Source organism: Notechis scutatus, chromosome 6 (genome assembly GCF_049901735.1).
Source record: "Notechis scutatus isolate UNSWTSFEM ecotype Mainland chromosome 6, rNotScu1.2, whole genome shotgun sequence".
In the NCBI taxonomy this organism is placed as follows: Eukaryota; Metazoa; Chordata; class Lepidosauria; order Squamata; family Elapidae; genus Notechis; species Notechis scutatus.
Genome location: NC_142014.1, coordinates 47,819,853 through 47,843,705, shown reverse-complemented (window position 1 = coordinate 47,843,705; position 23,853 = coordinate 47,819,853). Strand labels below are relative to the sequence as shown.

The window sequence follows — 23,853 nt, the reverse complement described above, 5'->3', positions numbered from 1 at the left end:
CAGCATTCTGCCAGCCAAAATGGGATGTGAGGCCCCCCGTACCCCATTTTGGCCGGCAGAGTGGTGCAAGAGGCCATCCAGGCCAAAAATGGGATGGGGGTCGCATGTGCCTCCCGTGCCCTATTTTGGCTGGCAGAGGCACCGCAGGGTGGTCCTATGTTATTTCCAGGCCAGCCCTGTGGGCCAGATTTAAACACCCCCACCCCCCAGGCTGGATCCGGCCCGTGAGTCTTGAGCTTGACACCCCTGTTCTAAATTGTCATCTTCTATGGGATGGAATAGGCAAATTGTAGAGCTATTGCATAAACTTCTAAATTAAAGATACATAAACAAGAGATAAGTTTATTTTTCCCTAATTCAATCATATATTTCAAAGAGATGGTTTTTTATGACCCTCAAAAAGGTTGTGCACTCTTAGCTTATATAATTCTAGAAATTGCACTTTTTACAAAATTTTATGGAGCTTACCTTGATGTATCCTCCAGAAGAAACAAGCACTTTACCATCAGGAGAAAAATGAAGGCCTGTCACCCAGCCTCCATATGCTGATCCTCCTTCATTTGTTGTGGCAGAAAAATACAAGTGAAGAAGTTTACCTGTTGATATACTCCAAACCTGTAATACAAATGCGATCAAATATTAGATACAGTTATAACTTTTTGTAAATTATCTTAGAGAATATAACTAAATGGTGGTGTTGAAATAGGAACAAAAAATAAATCCTGCTACAGATGCTTCTGGAATTCATAAGGCACAATATCTTGTAGATTAGATACCTTGTGAAACCTCCATAACTTCCTAAATGTATTATTTTTATCAAGCTAATTAGACAATTCTTCCTTTTAAATAAATAAGAATAAATGGTCTCCCTCTGATCTTAAAATGCAAACAACTTTGAAACCAGAGAGGCAGTTAGGTCTAGTAATTAATGCGCCAGTCTAAAAACCAGGCAACTGTGAGTTCCAGTCTTGCTGTATGCATGGAAGCCATTTGGGTGACTTTAGTCCAGTTACTCTGTCAGACCATCTCACCTCATTTATTGTGAGAAAAATAGGAGGAGGGAATATAAAGTTCACTGTCTTTAATTATTTATAAAAATAATAAAGGTGCGATTTAAAAAATGTAAAACCAGTAGTGGATAACAGAAACTGAGGTGGATATTGCCTATTGTTTTAACTGGAATAAAAACACAATAAAATCATGTGGCATAAGAGTGCTAAATTGAATTTGGAAATGTTGTATTTTTCTTTCAACGTACAGCTAGTTCGTGCTTATGATAGCAATTGGGACTGGCATTTCTACTCACTAAGCAATGTGGATGTAAAGTATGACTGCACCACTTAGTAACAGTAATCCCGAAGTCCCAGTTGCATGATTAATCAAATCCCAGTTATTCCTGCCAGTTTCCCACAACAAGTCAATGAGGATGCAGGCAAAAAACTGCCAGGTTGGCAGGAAAGTAAGTGGCTGCTGCTGTATGGGAGAAGGAGGGAGGGGATTTGCAAAAAGGCAATCGAGGATGTGGCATAGGTCAGGGAGGATCAGTGGCTGGTGAGGCACAAGGCCCAGAAGGAATGGGGAAGGGTGCGTGTATGTAGGTGACTTACATCAGCAACTTGAAACCTTCCCTATCAGCTTCCCCAATGACTTTCTGGAGAATCCAACAATGAAGATTGTAAATGGTGATCACATTATCATGGGGTGCTGCAACCAACTGTAAATGGGAACCAGTTGCCAAGTGCCCATATTGTGACCATGTGACCCTGGGGTGCTGGGACAGTCAGAACTATGAGGACCAGTACTAACTACCATTTGTTCAACATTGCTGCAACTTTGAATAGTGCTCATACCTCAAGAATTTATTTGTAGATATGACTATACATAGTTCATGTTAATAAATACTGAAAACTTTTTCTTGCTACAGAAAACATGTTGCAAAAAGTCTACTTTTTAAAATTAGATGTTATTAAAGAATATTTCACAGAATAAAAAAAAATAAGTATGTAAAATGATAGTAAGAAATAAAATAAAGACACAAAAAGAAAAAGATATGAGGCAGTGTTTGACCTTCTTTACAGCAGTTGTAAATGTAAATTTTGTTCTCTCTCCCTCTCTCTCTCTCTGTTATATCGTAGTATCTCTCTTTCCATATTTTATCCTAATCATCAACCTGTATCACAACTTCGTGCACCCTTGAGGGAGGGGATTATATTTGCTGGCTTGAAGGAGGCAAAGCTTTCATCCCTGCTTGAAGATATACTTCTTGTTCCAACAGTGATGGAGAACTTTCATTCATTCATTTAAACTTACCTTTTTGAGAACGTACTAGAGAAAAAGCTGCAATTACAATTAGCAAAAAACCCTGCATGAAATTGATTATTTTGGAAAAACCTGCATTGGTTATTCCTGTAGATAACCTGAATTAGCAATTGGATGGGTGTGTATATACCTTTCCTTGTCCTATTAGGTTTCATGCAACATTTGACATTATTGTATAAATTGTGAGATTAGAAGTTGGAAGCATTGTTTTGCAGCACTTCTTTTCATTCCTGAGCCAGTGGTTCCAACTGGTAACAAGTTAGATCCTGTCATCCTGTATGGTTGGAACATTGGACTCCATGCTTATTCTTGTTATTTAATGTCTATATAAAACCACTGGCAGTGGTCATTTGTCAGTTCAGGATGAGAATTCATCAGTATGCTGATGATACTCAATAATATATTTCATCCTGGCTAGGCAAGGAATAGAGTGGATCATGTAGCTCAGTATCTAGACAGTAAGAGTAGATGGCAAAAAAAAAGTTGAGACTGAATCCCAGCAAGATGGGGATACTATTTATTCAGAATCTGTTAGGGTTCCCATCATCCCTTACACTTGCTATGAATGGGATCACACTGATCTTGCATGCATCTTGGTGTTGTGATAGGACAAAATAAAGTAAAAAGGTCTGTTGTTAATGTCACATGATCTCCCACATGTACATACTTTGAAAAGTGCACACTATAAAACTGACCTGGAAAAAATGTTAATAAGCAGTTACACTTGGACAAGACCTTTCTCAGATGGAAGAAATGAAAAGGGGCTGATATGCTAGCAAGATGAAAATTCGTTCATCTTGGAATGAGAATTGTTGAAGTTTGAGGAGGAAAAGAACCAAGATGAAAACAAACCAGAGTATCTCAGGAGATGAATACTGAAAATGAGAGGCAGCCAATGGGATATTCTTAATGACTGACTTTGTAGAGGATATAATGGCAACAAGCCAGGATAAAATTGTACTGCTAATCTTAGAGACAGCTAGTCAAATATAATTAATATTCTTGCTTATCTCTAAGAACAGAGAAGGAATTTAAAACTAGCTATACATCCACATGCATTCAAGTAGCCATTCTGAGTTTAGAAAAGGCTTTAGCTTGCATAGTTAGCTCATGCATGTTTGACCAAACTGGTAATAAATCAGGTTCTTGCTTCTGATGATATGTTCACAGTAGAAAAATGCATTTTTGCACAGCACAAAACAAAACTGAATTTTTCCTTTATCTGTTGATGGTAAAAGACGTGTGAAAGAAATATAAAGAGAGAAAAAAAATCATGAAGTACTATTTGGGGTACTTGGGGTACATACATTTATATGTTCTATAGAAGCAGTTGTTGGAAGTTTGTTTTAGCTTATCTACTAGCTGCAATAGAAAAACCTACTGACAGTGACTCATGCCATCACTACCTTAAGACTGCATTATTACAATATAGCTTAACTCAGAGATGGTATTCAGCAGGTTCTGACCACTTCTGGAGAACTGGTAGCGGAAATTTTGAGTAGTTTGGAGAACCGGCAAATACCACCTCTGACTGGAGATTTTACAGTATCCTTCCCCTGCCACGCCCACCAAGCCACAGCCACAGAACCGGTAGTAAAAGTTTTTGACTCCTACCACTGGCTTAACTACTGCTGCTCCTGAAGACCATCTGAAAACCACAGTTGCTTCTGAAGGCAGAGCTGGCATGCAGAGCTACTTTAATGATACAAACTCTGTCTTATTGAATGAAGACAGGGGAGAATTCTGCAGGTTTATTTCACTGTAGAAAGAAACAGTGGGGTGGTGGTGATCTGCTACTGAGAAAGCCTGTTTCTAGTTTCCAACCACTTTCTTAGCTATCTTAGTTCTATATAGGTAAATGCATTCTATATTCCTAATGCTATTTTTTGTTAACAGAAAAAATATCTGAAATCCCTCTTTACCTCTTTGATATTGTTGCTTTGTAGTGATAGCAAAACCATCCAAAAACTCATGAATATAAAAAACTATCAATCCATAGCAATGATGCCAAATATTAAATAATGAAAAACAAAATACCCTTATTTCTCCATCATCATCTCCTGTGGCCAACAATTCATTTTTAAGAGAGAATGTACAGCATCTCACACAATCTTTGTGGCCACTCAAAGTATGAAGAGCTGATGGATTCCTGAAGCTCCATATCTGAAGATTTAAAACATTAAAATATAATATTAAGCAAAATGTTTAATTTACATATGAACAAGAACATACAAATAATACATACACCTCGTTCACTCAGATACCAAAACTGGTATATGAACTTCATTGATAATTTAGGGTTCAGTAAAAACTATAATTATAGAAATGATGACATGCATGAATGAGCAGTAACTAGAACAATTTCTAAAAATAGTCTGTGCATATGTAAATTTACTTCAAACACATATATTTTCTCACATGGAGGCTAGGAACATAGAATTTTGTAGAGACCTCAAATTCTCCTTTAACAATCTGATCCAGTACCTTAACAGGAATGATATTATGATGTTATTCTCCTGATACAGAAGAATAACAGGAACAACTACATTGTAAACAGACATTTACAATGATCAATGCTAATTTATAATATTAGGCAATAGGTACATTTAAGTTCAGATTCATATAAATGAAAGAAAAGCCAACGTGCAACTCTTTCACTGAAATCAATATAGTAAAAAACTACTTTTCACTTCAAGGGAAGAAATGGAACACTCAAAATGATTATGTTTTCAACTGAAACATAACCATTTTGATGACTGTGGTAGAATGAAGTGCCAGCAGGTGGACTGGCTCTTTGGGATTCCTCTCTGGACACAGAGGGGTTGGGATTGTTCTCAAATATTCCAGCAGCTACTCCTCATGAGAAGACCACAAGACAGCAGTCCCCAGTGGTTTAGAACTCTGGGGGATGAGGAACACCATCTTTGCCCAAATTGCAGTTGGACACAGGGTTTGCACACTTCCTTTCTAATCCCATTTGGAAATTGCTTATTAATTGCTTTTTGGAATGACAATTTATATAGCACTGGGTGAATCTCCTTTGATACTTCCAAAAAGAAGTTTTAAATACAGGTTTAAGGACTTTAAATTTTTTTTTTGAATAAATAGCAAAAGGATGATTATAATATTGATTTTGAAAATTTATAAATGGACTAAGGATCCAGAAGGACTTGAAATAAGATTTTAAAATTAATTATAACAATTCTTCCTTTTTTTTAAAAAAAAAATGACACGATAGAACTTTGGACACTAGAGGGAATCGGGAGGACCTAATTTAAGAACAGTTGCATTTGACTGAATGACACAGAATGGAGCAAAATACTTTAACATTGGATGTATTAAGGGATATTTGTGAACAATGGAACCAGAAGTTAATTTTAAGACTTACATCACAGACAGTCTTTAAAGATGTTATAGAAGAGGAACAGATTTTACCAGACAAAACAGACTGACCTGAAAACGGATTTAAAAATTTCAGGCTACAAGTATGATATGGGGGAAAATGCTAAATTGGATGTACAAATGACACTGCATAGATATTTCAGATATTGGATATATCATTTTACTTTTAAAAAATCAAACTTATGACTCCAGAAGTCTGTTTGGCAGAAAAAATAGAACAATATAGTACTATTTCATGTTATATGCTCATGAACATCACGTAAAATATCATGTAAAAAGGAAGGAGTATAAAAGATAGAATATTGAAGCTACATCAGTTTCTGACAAAAAACCGCCTAACTCCTCCTTACGTGGTTGAGATTCAGACACACCTGAATCAATTTATAAGTCTTATGTATAAATGAATTAGCAGTGTTTTAATTGTATTAATTAATACATTAATGCTGTATTAAACAGTCTTTTCTTTTAATACGGAACAAACATTCACTACTGACCTTGGCAGTTTTGTCAGCAGAGGTAGTGGAAAATATAGTGGCATCAGGTGAAACAGCACAAGAAAGAACAGCATCTTCATGGCAAGTAAGATCTTTTTCTAGTTCTCCAGTAAGTATATTCCAGACCTGTGAAATATAGTGAAAAATACCAGTGATTAATGCTGGTTGTATGTGATTGGTAAGCAAGACAGACAGACACTTATACAAAAAAAGAGGACCCTGAATGATTCCTTTCCCAAAATTTAAGTGTATGTCTTCATGAATGAATCAATTGAAATGTTCAGCTCCGGATAAAATAAATCCTGAAGATCTCAACTTTCCCAAATAAATATTGGGATATATATATGTGTGTGTGTGTGTATTCATGTACACATACGCACCAAAACTTATAAAAACATACTTTATGTGTCAGAAATTCCAAAAAAAGGCAGAATCATGGTCTGTAAGTGTAGTGATTAATAATTACCTATAAATCAGATATCCCATTTATTAAAATTAATGGATTAACAAATGCATATACAGGTATTCCTCAACTTACAACTATTCATTTAATGATCATTTGAAGTTACAACAGCACTTTAAAAGGTTTTTTCATACAACTATTACAGCATCTACATGATCATGTGATTGGAATTCAAATAATAGGCAAATGATTCATATTTATGATGGTTGCAGTGTCCCAGGATCATGTGATCATCTTTTGTGACCTTTTGACAAGCAAAGTCAATGGGAAAGCCAGATTCACTTAACAATTATGTTACTAACTTAACAACTGCAGTGATTCACTTAACAACTGTAGCAAAAAAAGATTGTAAAATGGGGCAAAATTCACTTAGCAACAGAATTTTGTTACAGGACTGACCATTTTTTCATATATACACAAATTAGTCTCATAGATGGAAAAACACATGACCACTTTAACTCTTGTAATTTAAAAAGTTACAAAAAACAACAAACCCAATGACACGATTGGGAGTGGGGGAAAAAATCTGCAGAAAATTCAGACATTCTTAATTTTCTGTTTTTTCATCACTTTATCAGTGGAATTGCAAAGTTAGTGTCTTTTAGATATTTTAGACCAATTCCGTGAGTCCTACTAGAATGCCAAAGGATGAAAATGTTTTGAGAGCATATTGTCTATAAGTGCTACAATACATATATGCATTTGTGATCTATTAAAAACTAAAAGAATAGAAAGGATTTAGAAACAGCGCCATCAAAAAACGAAACAGCTTTTCTTCCTATTTATCCCTCTATTTTAGCCTGCTGAATGTTGACATTTATCAAGCAAAATGCTTGTTGACATTTATCAAGCAAAATCTGATGACTTTTATTATTTGTAAATCAAATACAATACACATTTTATACAGTACACATTTAATTTACAGGCACTAATCTAAAATAATAAGTAAATTGCTTTTATTTACTTTAACTGTTCCATCAAATGACCATGAAAGGAGTCTTGATTGCTTCAGAAGATGAAAATTCTTGACAGGTTCTTTATGTCCTTTCAGAATAATGTAATTCTCTGACTGCCAATTCCATACCTAAAAAAAATTATAAACATGCATGTAAATAAAGATATCTATGTATTTTAAAGAACAGCATTGATTATCTTGAATATAAAATATTTTTACAAAAAAAAAACAAAAAAAAAAAAAAAAAAAAAAAAAAAAAAAAAAAAAAAAAAAAAAAAAAAAAAAAAAAAAAAAAAAAAAAAAAAAAACCCCAAACCCCCCCAAAAAACCCCCCCACACCCCCCCCCCCCCCCCCCCCCCCCCCCCCCCCCCCCCCCCCCCTGAGGAAAAAAAAAATTTCACAAATATCCTAAGACACTTGTGAAAATTAGTTAATCTACATAGATTGGTCTAGTGGTTAAGACACCAGGCTGGAAAGATGCAATGTTTATTTTATTATGAGTAAATTATTACTAGAATGCTCAAAATGTTTTGGTTAAAAAAAGTACATGGATAGGATAACATGGATAATTTCATGACTATCTCCAAAATCAGTTTTCTCTGAACGTTAGTTTTTCAGAAATATGAATTGGAGAGCACTGTTCCATGCATGTTCTGCCTGTAAGGTTCCTAAAAATATTTGATCATACTGCAAATTCTTACTCTTTTTAATCTCCACATAACTGGCAATATAACGATATACAAAGTATATGCACATTAAATAAAACAGATTTAAATTTGTAATTATCTCCCTTAAGACAACACTCCAATTAAAACTATAAAAGTTCAGAAACAGTTAGAACTTGTAAACTATCTTTTTTCCTATTTTTCCTATTCAACAGCTTTTTACTTTTTAAAATATTGATCATTATGAAATGACATAAAATTAAAAATGTAGAATGGATAAACTAAATTATATAAATATATATATTTTATAACAAACTGAATTTGAATGACTGCCTGCCAAATTTTAAGCAATAGTGTCAGTTCCTAAACAAAACTTGCAGCATTCCTGTACCTGTATAGTTGAATCATCAGAGCTTGAAATAAGAGTTTTTCCATCAGAAGTAAATTGGCAGTGCTGTACAGCTTTCCTGTGTCCAATTCTGGATTTTAAAACACTCCTATCTGATACCTTTAAAACCTATTGAAATGAGATCAGCAAGTTGTGAAAAATTCAATTTGCATGATTTTTTTAAAAAAGTTCTTTTTATATATCTTTTTGATACAAAAAATCATGAAAAACGGAAAATATACATGTAAAGCAAATTTTGTGATCATCTTCATAGAACTTGCTATCATTGGAACTAAGAGATCAGGTCTTGGACTACAACTTTTTCATCAGCCATAGGCGATTTTAATAGCTGCATTAAAAGGAACAATTTAACATTAAATAAATTCTGAATTTATTTCAGATCTGAAGAGTTTCCTGCAAAAATAGCTAAAGTGAACTGAATTGAAAACACACACAGACATACACACACAGAGAGAGAGGGAGAGAGAGAGACTCTAAACTCTAAAACACAAAATAGAAATGTACAATATCCTGAGATTATATTTTAAAAAAATCAAAGGAAAACAAAAAGAATAAAAAACATGAATAAATAGTGAGTCGTGCCTTGTCTGCTGTGGCACCTGCCTTATGGAACATTCTTCCCCCTGAAATTAGAATAGCTCTATTCCTTTTGTTATTTTGGAAGGTGCTTATGACCTGGTTGTTATCGGACCTGGGACTCTTAGGGGATTAGAGACACACTTAGATGGTGCCACTGCTGAAGTAAGTATTGTTATCCTCTCTTTGGCACTGCTTCTACATCTTTATAATATTTATTGTTAATGCAGTTTTATACTTTTATGTTTGTTGTTTTTATATTTGTTGCTTTATCCATTTGCACACTGCGCAGTCCCTTTGGATAAGATGGGTGTCTATAGAAATATAATAAATAAAGAAAACAAACAGTGGATGGATGGATGGATGGATGTTCAAAGGGTGGTAATGTATCATCAACACCATGTCAATATCTTGCAGGCATATAGATTTTCTATATGTTTTTTTATGTTATTATTAAGGTTTATGTTATTATCATAAAATATAAAAATTTCACTGGGTAATTTTCTATAGAAAGAATGTATCCTCTTAAACTGAAACACCCAATTATTTTGCTCTGACATTGGATGTGCAACTGAGACCGAGTCTGGTCTAAAGGGTAAGGCACCGGGCTAAAAATCAGGAGACTGTAAGTTTTAGTTCTGCCTTAGGCATGAAAGCTGTCTGGGTGAATTTGGGCAAGTTACTTTCTTTCAGCCCACAATGTCAGGCTCAGGTAACAAGCCACTTGATCAAGTCCTGTCACAACAAATGGATTGACACTCACTTAATCCAAAACTGAAAAAAAGGAAAACCCAAATCCTGCATTTGTGGAAAAATGCTAAGAAGAAAAACATTGATGGGTAAACCATTTTTTCTACCAAAACAAAAACAAAAAAACAGTTAAATGTGAGATGAACATCAGAAAGATGAGTGTGATTCTAACATTAGCTTGAGAAACTTGTTCTCATTATTACAAACTTGTAGTCAGTATTAGAAAAAATATATTCAATTGTTCTAAAATTATTAAAACAGAATCTTCTCAAATTCATTGTCTTACTGATTTTGATTTGTATAATGCTTCCAATAATTGGGGAATGAAATCAAAAGTCACTGATTCAAAAATTTAATTCTGGTACTTCACCTTTACAATTCCATTTTCATCTCCATATGCAGCAAACTGTAGGTCTTCACTCAAACAACAGCAGCAAATAGAAGACTTCTGTTCTTCAGTCAAATAGATAGTATGGCCTGTAGATCCGTTAATTAGCTATAATGCAACAAATAACTGGAAATTACTGAGCATCATTTAATGTCTGTTTCTTCGCTTAGGATTTTTTAAACTATTTTTTCTTTAGAGTTGAAAATAAGAATCAGTAACATTATTGTTAACAACAATATATAAAAAGTCATATGGATTTCATATATTAATATGTGGTAAATATGTATGACTAACACATCTTCATTATTGCTTTGGTAGTGATACCTATACTTATTTTGAAAGTCCCATTTCTCTGACAACTATACAGAAGCACACTACCAAACACAAATTTATTTAACTTTAAAATTGATTTTCCATGTCAAAAGAAGCTTGTAATGATCTTTTCAATGAATTCTTTAAGTATTCAATGCTTTGTGAAAATGAACACCGCCATAGCAGAACTATGCCCTTTTGCTTCTGGCTTTCTGTTTCCATAGCAATATAATATTTAAACTGAAAAAATGAACAGGAAACAGCATTACATTACCCTTATTTATAAATAATTTTAGAAAAGGATGAACTTTATAAAGATTTAACCAGGTCCCCAATGCCCCATTTTCTACCCCCAATTAAGGGGTAATGAACCTGAAAAAGTTATTTTTATTTAAAGAAAAGAAATCCTTTATACAAGTTCTCTTGTGATGGAAAAGGGCTGCATATTGAGTCCCATAGCTACTCTATAGAATTCTTAGAATGGAATGTGTCACAATCCACCAGTAGAGGGGGATGTAGCACACATACATTTCATATATGAAATGAATTGATAACATCACCATAAATGGCTGTGACAGACAGCTACTACGGTACAATGATATCAGCATCTCTTTCTTTGGATCACCATAACAGGGACAAAAATATAGGTTCCTTCAGAATGCTGCTATAATACTAAAATTGGAAATGACCACCCATCTGATATTGGGAATGCATCAGAATGATAGCATAACATTTAGAAAGCAAGCAAGCAAGACTGTAATCTTATTACAATAAAAGTTAGGGGCCTTATTTATTTATTGTATAAATTTTCACCAGACTTGCTAATAAACCCTATTGCTATGTAGATAGAGCAGTTTTACATTTATAAGAACCCATATTTAATAAACTAATAAATTATTAAAAAGTTATTAAATCATATATACCATTAAATGCTGTATGTTACTTTTTACATAACCAATTAAGACTTCAAAAATGATTTGGAATAATGTTTTAGATCTTCCATAAGCGTAGCACCTCTTGTTTATTAAAACAACACAACTATTGTCAGCCATATTACTGTACATACATCATTACATAAGTAAATAAATAAATACTACATGAAATCAATATGAAAAAAAAATGAAAATACTTTGAGCAAAGTTGGTTACAGATCCTATCAATAGTTTATATGGTGAGATATAGCAAACCAAATTTGAGCTAAGTAATATCTTCCTGAAAATATAAAAAATAATCTTTTAACATTTTTATTGTATGTCAAAGGTATTGGGAAAATGGTAAAAGATCTGGTTAGATCTTGGCAAACTCTTTAAAGAAAAAATGATGAAAAAAATCACCAAAGCTGTGGAGCTTCTCTGAAGATCTATAGTTTTATTTTCTCAAATTTTATTCCAAGCTATATTTCATAATCCTGAGGATGTATCACGTGAAGTATCAATATATATTTTTTTGTTAGCAAACAGCAAAAGACAATTAGGAAGTCTTTTGCTATTTAGGTAGTCAAAAACACACGGGCAGGTTTTGCTTAATTTATACAAGAAAACTGAAATTCTATTCTGAATAGAGAGCATCAAGATAGATGCTAAAAAAGCCTTTAACAAAAAATTTTACTATTTATTTCAAATGCCTACTTTATGCCTTTACTCAAGATTACATGTTATTTCATATTTCTTTAGAAGTTATAAACTAATATTATATGCAAATAGTATTGTATTATGTATGTCTATGCTTAATGCTTTCATTCCAGCTTTGGGAAAACAGCAGGATATTCAATTAACAGGTCCAAATCAGAACTGATGTCAGTAGTTAAAAATCCCTTCATTAATTCAATAAGCAGTTATCAATTTTATGTATGAAATGAGCATACTGGAGTATGTAGATTAAGCATATTGGGAGTTCTTACATCTTCTAATGTATCATAGGTAATTATTTTAAGCGTTAATATATAAGGACATCTCTTCAGGTTTTGATAGATTTAAACCATGTTTAAAACTTACCCCCCCTTTGGGCAAAATTAATACTCTTAAGAATATATCTCCAATATCAGTGATTCTCAAATATTTTAATCTTATAACCCCTTTATGTTATTAAAAAAGACTGAGTCCCCCCAAGAGTTTTGGTTTAAATGGGTTACATCTAGAAATGCATTAGAAATTACAAATCAGATATTTTAAAATATTCATTTCACATAGATGACTCCCTGAAATGGCCTCAGTGACTTTGAGGGATCCCCAGACCACATTCTGAGAACAAATGTCTTGTAACAGGGGTCCTTAATCCCTGGGCTGTGTCCCACTTCCAGGAAACAATCCACGTGAGGAACAGGCTAATGTGTAAGTTGAGCTGTGCACGCATGGACTTGTGCACTGGCTCACCACTCACGGAAACTGACCTTTGCATGCAGGCCCACCGCTCAGCCCGGTCTACTCAGTGAGAAGAGCAAACACCGGGCCAGCAAAGCGAAAACATGCCAGCAGTTTGGGGAGTGGTGTCAAGCTGGCCACGCCCACCTAATCGATCATGGCTACCTGGCCCACCAGGGTCAATCATAGCCCTGGAGCGGCCCTCAATGAAATTGAGTTTGACACCTCTGGCTTAGATGGTCGGTAATTCTAAAAGGATGTCTTCCTGATCTGCAAAATCCATTTGGTCTGCCAAAATTGATTATTACAAAGCAACCATATAGTAATTGTCAGAGGTTTTGCAACCAAGATGTGATAGTGCTAATCATTTATGACTACATTTAAGCTGTGCCAAATCTGCTAATTCTCAATGTAAATGAAATATCTAAACAATATTTACCTGCAAATGCTTCAGACCACCTATTGCCAGGATATTGACTTCATTATCTAGAAATGAAACATCTATTTCACGATTTAACACAAAAACAGAGGACTTGCATACTTTATTTGTTTCCCATATCTGTTGAAAAGAAAATTATTATTAGAAGCTATGTCATCTAAACTGTAGAAGTTTGACCATACATAAATTAAACTGTAAAATTTAGGGCTGTAATTACTCAATTAAAAATAAACATCAGCTTCTTTTATTTCCATTTATAAAGTTATTTAATGAATAATTTATCTATGTGTCCCAAAGGTGCTTTCTTTCAAAAGGCAACTGGACTTTCTTGTTTTGTTTGAAGATGTTTCGTTTCTCATCCAGGAAGTTTCTTCAGTTTTGATTAAATGGTGGAGAATGGAAGAAATCATATTACAGGGAAAATATAAATCCTTCCATTCTCCACCATTCAGTTAGAACTGAGCAAGCTTCTTGGATGAGAAGTGAAATGTCTTCAAGCAAAACAAGAAAGTCCAGTTGCCTTTGAAAGAAAGCACTTTTGGGACAATCATGACCTGGATGACTGAGAATTTCTATAAAAATTTACCTGAGTACTTCACAAAGAAATCACATATTAATAAAAATGTAGTTCTTTTATTCAATTCAAAGAAGCAGGCTTTGTTCCAAGTCCCATCGTTTGCCTTAACAGAACAGTTAAAATGAGGCCTTCTCCATATTAGCTTCCATACTATGGAGTTTTTCATCAAAAGGTACTCATTAGATTTTCATTCTAGCAGAGATGTTGCACATCTCCACTTGCTATGATTGTGCAGTATTTTTACTACTACTTTATTTATTTGTTTAGATGTAAAATATAGTTATCCTATTTTCTAACCTGACTTTAAAACGAGTGGTGTTTTTTTCAAATAATAACAGTCTTGAAGAATTTTTTTATGTCATCCAACCTTTAAATATTAACTTCCTATGTCATCCATTTCCCCCACAAGACTCTGGGAGACTTAAGAGAACTTTAAGAACTATGAATCATGTAAGTATACAGATACAGTTTCAAATGTAAAGTATTTTTGCATAGCATTGAATTTAAAAACAATGGAAGATAAAATAAGGATACAATGCAACTAATTCAAATATGCTAAAAATCTGTACATGTTTTGATAGCTACAAATCCTCATTTGACGCATTATGAAATCGATGCATATATCCTGAACTTCTACTGCTGGAAAATATAACATTAGACAATTATTTGCTCTGTGTTAAAAATATCCAGAAAAGAACTGAGGGGAAAACTTACCCTTATTGTTTGGTCATCAGAAGATGTGACAAAAAAAGAACCATCAAGAGAAAAATTCACAGAATGTACCCAACTCATATGTCCTAGGCACTCAGCTATTTTTGAAATGGATTCAATGTTCCATATCTAATAGAAAATTTTTTAAAAAAACTTTTAATATAAAAACATAACTCTAGTAAATCATATCAAATAGTGATAAATCATTGTCTCCCACAGTCTATCAATATGCCCTGTGAGGTTTGCAAAGGGCATAATCAGACCTCCCACACTGTTGTTTCCTGGTAATTTGCACTCTATTTAGAATCAGCGCTTTCATCCATCAATGGGCCAGTATTTGTAGTTTTTTTTTTTAAAAAAACAACAAACATTATAATTAAAAATAGCTCACATTCAAACAGCTTCCTTTAAAATGTTAGGCTGTCACCAGCAACTACAAAATTACAAAAAAACAAAAACAAACACACAATACAGATGTATAGAATTAAAATGAGTCCTTGTCTAAAAGTAAATGTAATTGAAGATTAGATTTTAATTGCTTAATTCTGTTCTATTTCAAGAACTCTTTGCTATTATCTTAAGGTAGCTGGAACCATCAGACATTAAACAATAGATATGTATTATAAGTATAAGATAGAAAAATAAAAATAAATAAAAATTTAATAACAATTAATTACAAACTGTTAATTAGCTTTTTTAAATTTCCAAGCAAAATGGTTTATCAATGTATCATATGGATCTTAGAGTTTCACTACTATTTTTCAGTAATAATCGTGACATATTCCCCTGGAATTTTAATTTTGATTTCAAATACCAAATCCAAAATTATACGTATGTAGATTATTGACTTAAACTAACTTGTATAATAGTTTTATTTCAATTTTACTAAAAGAAACAGTAATGATTATTTGTAAGCATCAAAAAATCATTATTCTGAGTGTTAGTATACTGCCTGGATCTGCTAGCTAGTGAGATTTAACCAACAGGATGATAGTTTATAATAGAGATGCTAGTTAGTATGGAATAGCATACTAACATGATTTTCTTTATTTCATTGTAGGAGGTGATTAAAAGTTACAACAAACTCTCATCCTAGATAAAAAATATATATTATTTTGGTTTGCCTCAGATTCTCTTCTGCTTCTGAAGTGACAAAATGCTTTTCTTGGTGATTTTGCTCTATTTCTAATTGTTCTTACTGGACATATATTACAGAGTAGATTTGATATTTGCTTAAATATTTGCTTAAAATTCAACAATAATCTCATCTTAAGATTCTTGATTTTATACGAAGTTACTCTTATCTCTTACTTTTAGCCATCAATAAACTTTTAGCTTTTAGCAAAAGTGAAAATTAATTTTCAGCAAAATCTGAATTAATTCAGATTGGTAAGATGACCCTGAATCCATACAAAAGTTCAAATCTTTACATTTATAAATCCACGAAGCTTCTTCCTATGATCAAATGTATGTTTTTACTAATTGTTTTCAGATATGCTTGGAGTTGCAACTGGATCCTTCTGCTTTGAAAGATTAACCATGCAACCACATATACACAGGAACAGCTTGGAATAGCTTCCAAACAGCTGTGGTGAACCTTGAAAACGATGTGGCTATTTTAATTATATGAAAAAGAGCTGTTCAGTATGCCTTCAAATATGTACTTTGCCCAATTATCCTATTTACACTGAGCAGTGACTCATTCCTATTGTGTACTAATACATTATAGCAACAAGAAACTTGAGGATGGAAATAATATATTTACTTACTTCAACAGAACAATGTGATAAAGCAACTGCTACTATTTTACTATTGGGACAGAAGTCACAGTACTGGATTGTGTTGTGGTGGCTCAAAAGAGCTTCTGCCAATAATTCCTTGGTTTCAAAATCCACAAGCTGTAAACATAATAAATATTTTAAGACATTTATCTCCCATGTTATTTGGAAAGTTACAGTTATAGTTATATAAAGTTGAAGCTGTGATATTTATGCATGCAAGCATGTGTGTGTGTGTTTGTATGTAAATATAATAAAAATGATAATTTTCACTTTATAGATGTAATATTTAGCAATGTCTCCCAACAAAACATCCTATCTATCTATCTATCTATCTATCAATCAATCAATCATGCATGCAACATTACTGATTTATTAATGTAAATATCTTACTCGTTTCATTTAAAAAAACCACTTACATGTAACTGACTTCTTGGTGGTTTTCAATATCATTGACTGTGGTATCAAGAACTAGGGAACTAGAGTTTGTGCTGGTTTATCTCCTTCCTCTGGGACCAGTCCTAATCAATCTTATTAGGAAGTGAAAGGTCCATCCTGCAGCTCCAGCTTTGCAAGGTGCCAAATATTTTGGTGCTGTCCCTATTTCTTTTTAAGATCTACATGAAGCCACTAGATAAGACCATTCATCACCACAGGATGATATCTAGGTGTACATCTCTGTTCCCTTCTTTCAGTCACTCATGCCCTGGTTATTTCCTATATGAACTGCAATGCACTCTACATAGGGCTGAATGGTACAAAACTGCGGTTTGAGCATTCCCAGGATTGCATATGTAACACATCTGCCACGTCAGCAAATCTCCAGTACCTACTCTGCCCCGGGCCTAATAACATAACCAGGTCTTGAGGACTTTAGGAATATCAGAAGGGATGTACTTAATCCAATTTCAGGGTGGAAGGGTTGTTCCATAAGGCAGGAGCCTTAGTAGAGAAAGAACATCTCCTGTGACCCACCAAATGTAGGTCCCTAGCCAATGGAACCCACAACATGCTCACTCTGCCATATCTGATGGGGCGGGCTAATACAACCTGGTCACTCAAAAACCCCGGTCTCATGGCATTAAAACCAGCACCTTGAATTGGACCCAGAAGCAAACTGGCAGCCAATGCAGCTTGAAAAACAAACATGTAATATGTATTATTCAAGGAGAGCACATAACTGTCTGTGCTGCTGCATTCTGTATCAGGTAAAGCTTCAGGGGCAGAGGATTAAGGATTCAAATATAAAATCTTCCAAATGCTGTTTAATTTATTTAACAAAATCATAAATATCTTTAAGGTCCAGGAAATGTATTTCTACCCCATCTGGACAAATGTTAATGTAATATGTAATGTGTTTATCTTCTAAAAAAGGGGGGAAGGGAAAATATTCCTACAGCCAATGCTATACAGTACGACAGATCTGATTATAATACCAAAATATGGTCTCTGAGCATGGATGGAGTCCGAGAGTATGAGCTATACTATGCATTATTTTGTGTTATTTTAGATGAAATAAGTGTTTAGGGTCACAAAAAAGGTAGAGAATTGTCCAGATTCAATTTGGTGTCACATATACTCACAAAACAAGCTGCTGCTGTCCTAAAAGTCTAGAGCGAACTGAAACCTTGGTCTCTCAGGGTATGTCTTATATGCTGATACTGTTGTTGAAGTTATCTTGGCTATTTATTTAAGGAAACAGGAGAAGCTTTAAAGAAGTTATCCCCAGATTCTGAGATTGATCAGTAGATGCTGACCCTCAGGTTGGAAAATAGAAGGAGGGCTTCAAGGATTCCCTTTTCAACAAGCTAATTTTGAACTTTACTTCACAGTATTTATGTATTAAGTTTATATGCCACCCATCTCTCCAAGAGGTGACTTTAGGCAACATTCCTGAATGAACATGCAGTATGATATTCTTTCACTTTTTCTACCATATAATTTAAAACAAGTAATACTGATTTCTAAAGTTGTAAAAAAATTCTACCTCAAAAAAAATTAATTTGTGAATACTGGTATCTCAAAACAAGTTTAAAAACAAAATGAAAATACATTACCAATATATTATTAAATACTTACAAAAAGTTTATTTTTAGCTGCTACTACTATTGCTGTACTATTTGATGACCAGGAACAACACTTCACTAATACTTCCACTTCGTCATGGTAGCCATCCCCATTTTTGAAGAAGTCTCCTATGTTAATAGTTTTCAGTTCATTTGCTGACTGCACATTCCAAAGCTTTAAAGAAAAGTTTTCTGATTAGAATTACTGTTTGTTAGAAAATAGCAATATTCAAATCAAGCAGCTAAGTTGATAAAAAATTCTTATTCATTCAGACTGATTTATTCCTAATATTGTTAAGTAAGAACTATTTCAAAAACACCTTTTGCTGGACAAGACTGTTGTGAGTGTACATGAATAATTTTATGTTTAACCAGTATCGGAAATATATTTATTTTATAGTCCACTTATCTAGTATATTATCCAATATATACTTATGTTTTCTCATATAATAGTTTTAAAAAACACTATTTGTTTTAGTTCATTTTTCATATAGTCATTAAAATTATTTATATAATGGATGTATTCTGTTTAGACTTTTTGATGGAAAAATCAATTACTATTGATCTGCATAAATTAACATTTCATAAACTTCTAAAAACTATAACTTATATTGTTACTGTAAATAAAAATGAATGTTTTTAATTAACTGTATATACTACATTTAAATATATTTCAGAATTCAAGTTGCTGGATTTGGTTGATATATTATTTTGTTACAAAATCTATCTCTATAAAAGATTTCTGATCCAAACTCAAATTATATGCCTATTAGAAATGGAAGATTGTTTCTTTTTTTCTTGTACAAAAGCAAACAACTATGTCCTATTACAAAATGCAGTTGGATCAATCCTACTTATTGATAAGTTATACTTCCCACTTCCCAGAGTTACAAAAGCTCTGAAAGGTTGGTTACAGTCTGTTAAAGACATCTGGATGTCCTAAAATTAAAATGTCGAACTGCCCCCCCAGCGGTCATTTCATCATGATTTGATCTGGGTGATCATGATTTGGGTGGCTGGCAACCTGTTTGCACTGACAACTGGTTGCCAAGCAGCATGTGATCACCATAATCTTCACTGTCAGTTTTCCCAGAAAGTCAATGGAAAGCTGGCAGGAGAGTTTGCAAGTTGTAAGGATTTGTATAGAAGGATTTGCACATGGGCGGTAGTAGTGGTGGGAAATTCTTTATTAAGTTGCAGAAATGAAGCCCAGATCTTTAGTATCTGAGCTTCATTTCTCCACCCAAGCATACAAGTTTCTTCCAAACACAGAAGGGAGCTTCCTGCCCTTCTTCAGCAGGTAACTCTTTTGCTCTGTCCATTTAATTGTCAACAACTGAGATTCTGTTGTTGAAAGTTGAGACCTGTATTTTTGCTGATAATGAAAAGGCTTTTATCATACAGATCATAATATCATACAGATGATATTAAAAATCATCTTTTTTCTTCATTTTAGTCCAATGTTAGGGTTCCCATGCTAATCCTTTTTTATTGTCTATATGGGTAGTTCTTAGTTAGCAACTGTAATTGGGACTGGAATTTCCACTGATAAGCAATGCAATCATAAATTGCAATGGCAAGTAACCATGTCGCCTAGCAATGGCATTACCCATTGCCATTGTTAAGCAAGAATGGTGGGACTCAAGCAGTCTGGCAGACAGTAAGGCATGGTGTGAGTGCAGTGGGGGTGGGAGTGGTTAGGGGAGCATGTGTGACTGGCCCAAGAGGTATGGAGGGACTGTCTGTAACCAGGTATGGTGCGGTGCACAAGGAACCAACAAGTCATGATGCGGCTACTGGTAATAGTGGCTTCTGACAGACTTAGAAGGCTGCATGAGTGGCCAAAGAAGCACAGCGCAAGTACAGCGGGGCCAGGGCTAACTACTGCCAGTCAGAAAAGGATATGAGTGACTTATCAGTGATTTATGACCTTCTCGTCTGGCTTCTCCACTGACTTTGCTTTGGGAAGCCAGCAGAGAGGGTTGCAAATGGCAATCATGTGACTATGGGATACTGCAACTATAGTTAAATGCAAGATGATTGTAAAGGTCTTGGATTGCAATCATGTAACTCCAGGGATGCTCTGACAACCAGAATTTTGAGAACTGGTAATAAATCTCGTCTTTAAGCACCATCATAACTGAACAATAACTGAACAAATGGTTGGTTAGTGAGAACTAGCTATAGTCTAAACTTCTGCTACTGTACCGTTGTTAATCACGAAGTCATGTACGACCCATCGCGACCCCATGGACAATGTTCCTCCAGGCCTTCCTGTCCTCTACCATCACCCAGAGTCCATTTAAGCTCATGCTGACTGCTTCAGTGACTCCATCCATCCACCTTATTCTCTGCTGTCCCCTCCTTCTTTTGCCCTCAATTGTTCCCAGCATTAGGCTCTTCTCCAGTGAGTTCTTCCTTCTCATTAGGTGGCCAAAGTATTTGAGTTTCATCTTCAGGATCTGACCTTCTAAAGAGCAGCCAGGGTTGATCTCCTCTAGGACTCACCTGTTTGATCACCTTGCAGTCTAAGGGATTTTTTTTATATTTTATATTTATTTTATATTATTTACTTTAAATATTATTTAAATATTATATTAATTAAATATTAATCAAATAAAATTAATTTAAATATTATTTAAATATTTATTATATTTTATATTTTATATTTATTATTTATTTGTATTTTTTAAAAAAACAAATAATTCAAAGCAGTGAACGTATCCAACGCACCTTCCGCCTTCTATTTTACCCAGAGCAATCCAGAAAGAGATTGACTAGCCCAAAGTCAATCAGCTGGCTTTCATGTCTAAGGTGCGAATTGAACACAGTCTCCCGCTTTCTAGTCTGGAGCCTTAACCACTGGAACATATGGTCAAATATACATACACAGATCGTATTCTGTGGAGTTCAAACCCTCTAGAGCAGGGTGCCAAACATGATCCTGTTGCAGGCTGGATCATGATATATCACAATGTTTTTTCCCTTTGCGGAGCCAGAATGTGCATGGTCTCCATGGGATGTATCTGGCTGGTGGGCTGTGAGTTTGACAGCCTACTCTAAAGGTAGTTCTTAAATTACAAGAAATTAGTTCAACAACTATTCAACATTACAATGTTGCTGAAAAAAAACAGACTTGCGACAAGTGTTTGATGTTATGGCTGTGGTAGTGCCTCCACTGTCATGTGATCAATATTTAGGTGATTGGCAACCTACAACTTACAACTGCAGGGACACTGTAACATCCTCCATCCATCTTCTCCAGTCTGTATTTTGGGCTGCCCTGCACAGCAGCACTTGGCAGCAGTGCCAAGGCTGAGGCTGAAGTAGATGCTATTTGAAGAACATTTACTTAAATGGTAATAATTTTGCTAGTTAAAGAAAGAATCACCACACAAATTGAAGAAAAATATCTTCCAAAACACCGCAAGAATGGGGCTCCTGCTGTTCTTTAAATGCTTTGCCTATTCTCATGAGACATGTGGAAAACCAGGTTTCTTAAAAATTGAAAGAATGGCATACACAACTTAGAGAAGGAATGAGACGTGCAACTTGGAGACTGGCACATGGTGGGGAAGGTCAGTACTGGACTACAAGGCAGTAGGGACAAATCTGGCTTTATACATTGGTGCTGGCATGACTGTCTGCACCGTGCAATTGAGGCATCATTTCTCAGTGGCAATGGTGCTGGTGCTGGGACTGAACTAGAGGCTTGGGAGTGATAGCAACATGCTGTGACTGCTGAAGACTTTGGGCTTCTACGTCAGCCCAACACTGGCAATGCCATCAATGAGTGCCATTGGGCAGTCAAAAGGCCATAGATTAGCAGAGGGTAGGTGGGTGGGGGGAGTTGCAGCATCTCTGCCATCAGAAGTGCTGCTGGGCTGAGATTTCTGGGGGCAGTTGAAGCTTTGCACCACACTCCACCACTCTCCCCAACTCACATGTAGCCTGCACCAAGTATCCCCAAGCCTTCTGCAGTTTCTTACAGCACTCCATGCTCTTTACCTGGGACACCTTTTGCTTACCGACTCACAATTCTGTTAATAGCAGCAGCAGGGAATGCAGGAATTCCAGTCATCTGATATCTTGCTTTCTGACATGACTTAGCGACTGAAATTCCAGTCTCAATTGTGGTCGTAAGTCAAGGACTACAATTTGAACTCATGGATTCTTGTACCTTATATACAGTGCATTTAGGAACTACCCAGAGAGTTAAAGGAAAGAGTATATATGATCTATCATGTTGGAGAATATATGTTTTGTTTGAAAAATGAAATGAAACCCAACTGTTGCATTTTATAGATATAGACAACAATACAATGGCCAAACAATAATTCCAATTTCTAAAACAATAGGTTTTAATAAATTATGTTGAAATTTTGCTTTTTGTTCACACCCAGGTGTACTGGAACTTCATCTAAGCAATTTACATACATACACATTAAAATGTAAAGGTAACATTCATTATACATGAGCAATAATTTAGAAGAGAACACATATGAGAATACTTCAAATTAGAGAACTGGCAATAAGGAAAGTATAGAATGCATTTCTCAGATATTTCCTACTTCAATCTGGGTGTAATATTAATACATGGCAAAGCCAAAACAACAAAGCAAGTCATTTGATCAGTTGTACAGATTTTCTGGATCAAATGTCCCTTATTCCCCCAAAATAGTTTTGCTAACCAATTAGCCAATTTAACAAAAAAAGAAAGAAAGAAAGAAAGAAATTTACAGCTAGCTGTCAGACATTTTGTGACAATTTAATTTTCACTAAGTACTTGCATATTGTGGAAAGAAATGTATAAAGCCTCACTTCAGTGAACTGTACTTAATTTTTTTTTAAATTTGCAGCAATACAGTGGGGAAGGAAGGAAGGAAGGGTTGTAATACAATTATTGTTTCCAAGGTACAAAATACTAAATCAAAAGGTGCTATCTACAATAATTCAGTCTCAAGACATACCTTTAAAGTTCCATCAGCGGAACAACTAGCCAAGCATTTATCATCTGGTGAAAATCTGCAATGGGTCACAGATCCTTCATGACCAAACAATGTATTGCGACAATACTTATTATTCAAGTCCCAGAGCTGCATTTAGGATAGGAAAAAGAAATCAAGAAGAAATGAATGAATGAATGTATTAAAATTAGTTCAGAAATATTTCACAATATTCATATATT

General features: G+C 34.5%; 1 protein-coding gene across 2 annotated transcripts in view; it reads right to left on the bottom strand.

The window, feature by feature from the left end:
* The window catches only part of APAF1 (apoptotic peptidase activating factor 1), a 55,464-nt gene that overhangs the window by 1,776 nt on the left and 29,835 nt on the right, over positions 1-23,853 (bottom strand). For both annotated transcript variants that reach the window (XM_026694112.2, XM_087968156.1), the window contains exons 16-26: positions 23,636-23,761; positions 18,679-18,840; positions 16,591-16,719; positions 14,825-14,950; positions 13,534-13,653; positions 10,405-10,530; positions 8,691-8,816; positions 7,643-7,762; positions 6,216-6,341; positions 4,357-4,482; positions 469-615 (exon numbers count right to left, since the gene is read on the bottom strand). In XM_026694112.2, coding sequence (XP_026549897.2) covers positions 469-615; positions 4,357-4,482; positions 6,216-6,341; positions 7,643-7,762; positions 8,691-8,816; positions 10,405-10,530; positions 13,534-13,653; positions 14,825-14,950; positions 16,591-16,719; positions 18,679-18,840; positions 23,636-23,761 — 1,434 coding nt within the window. The remainder of the gene's footprint in view (positions 1-468; positions 616-4,356; positions 4,483-6,215; positions 6,342-7,642; positions 7,763-8,690; positions 8,817-10,404; positions 10,531-13,533; positions 13,654-14,824; positions 14,951-16,590; positions 16,720-18,678; positions 18,841-23,635; positions 23,762-23,853) is intronic.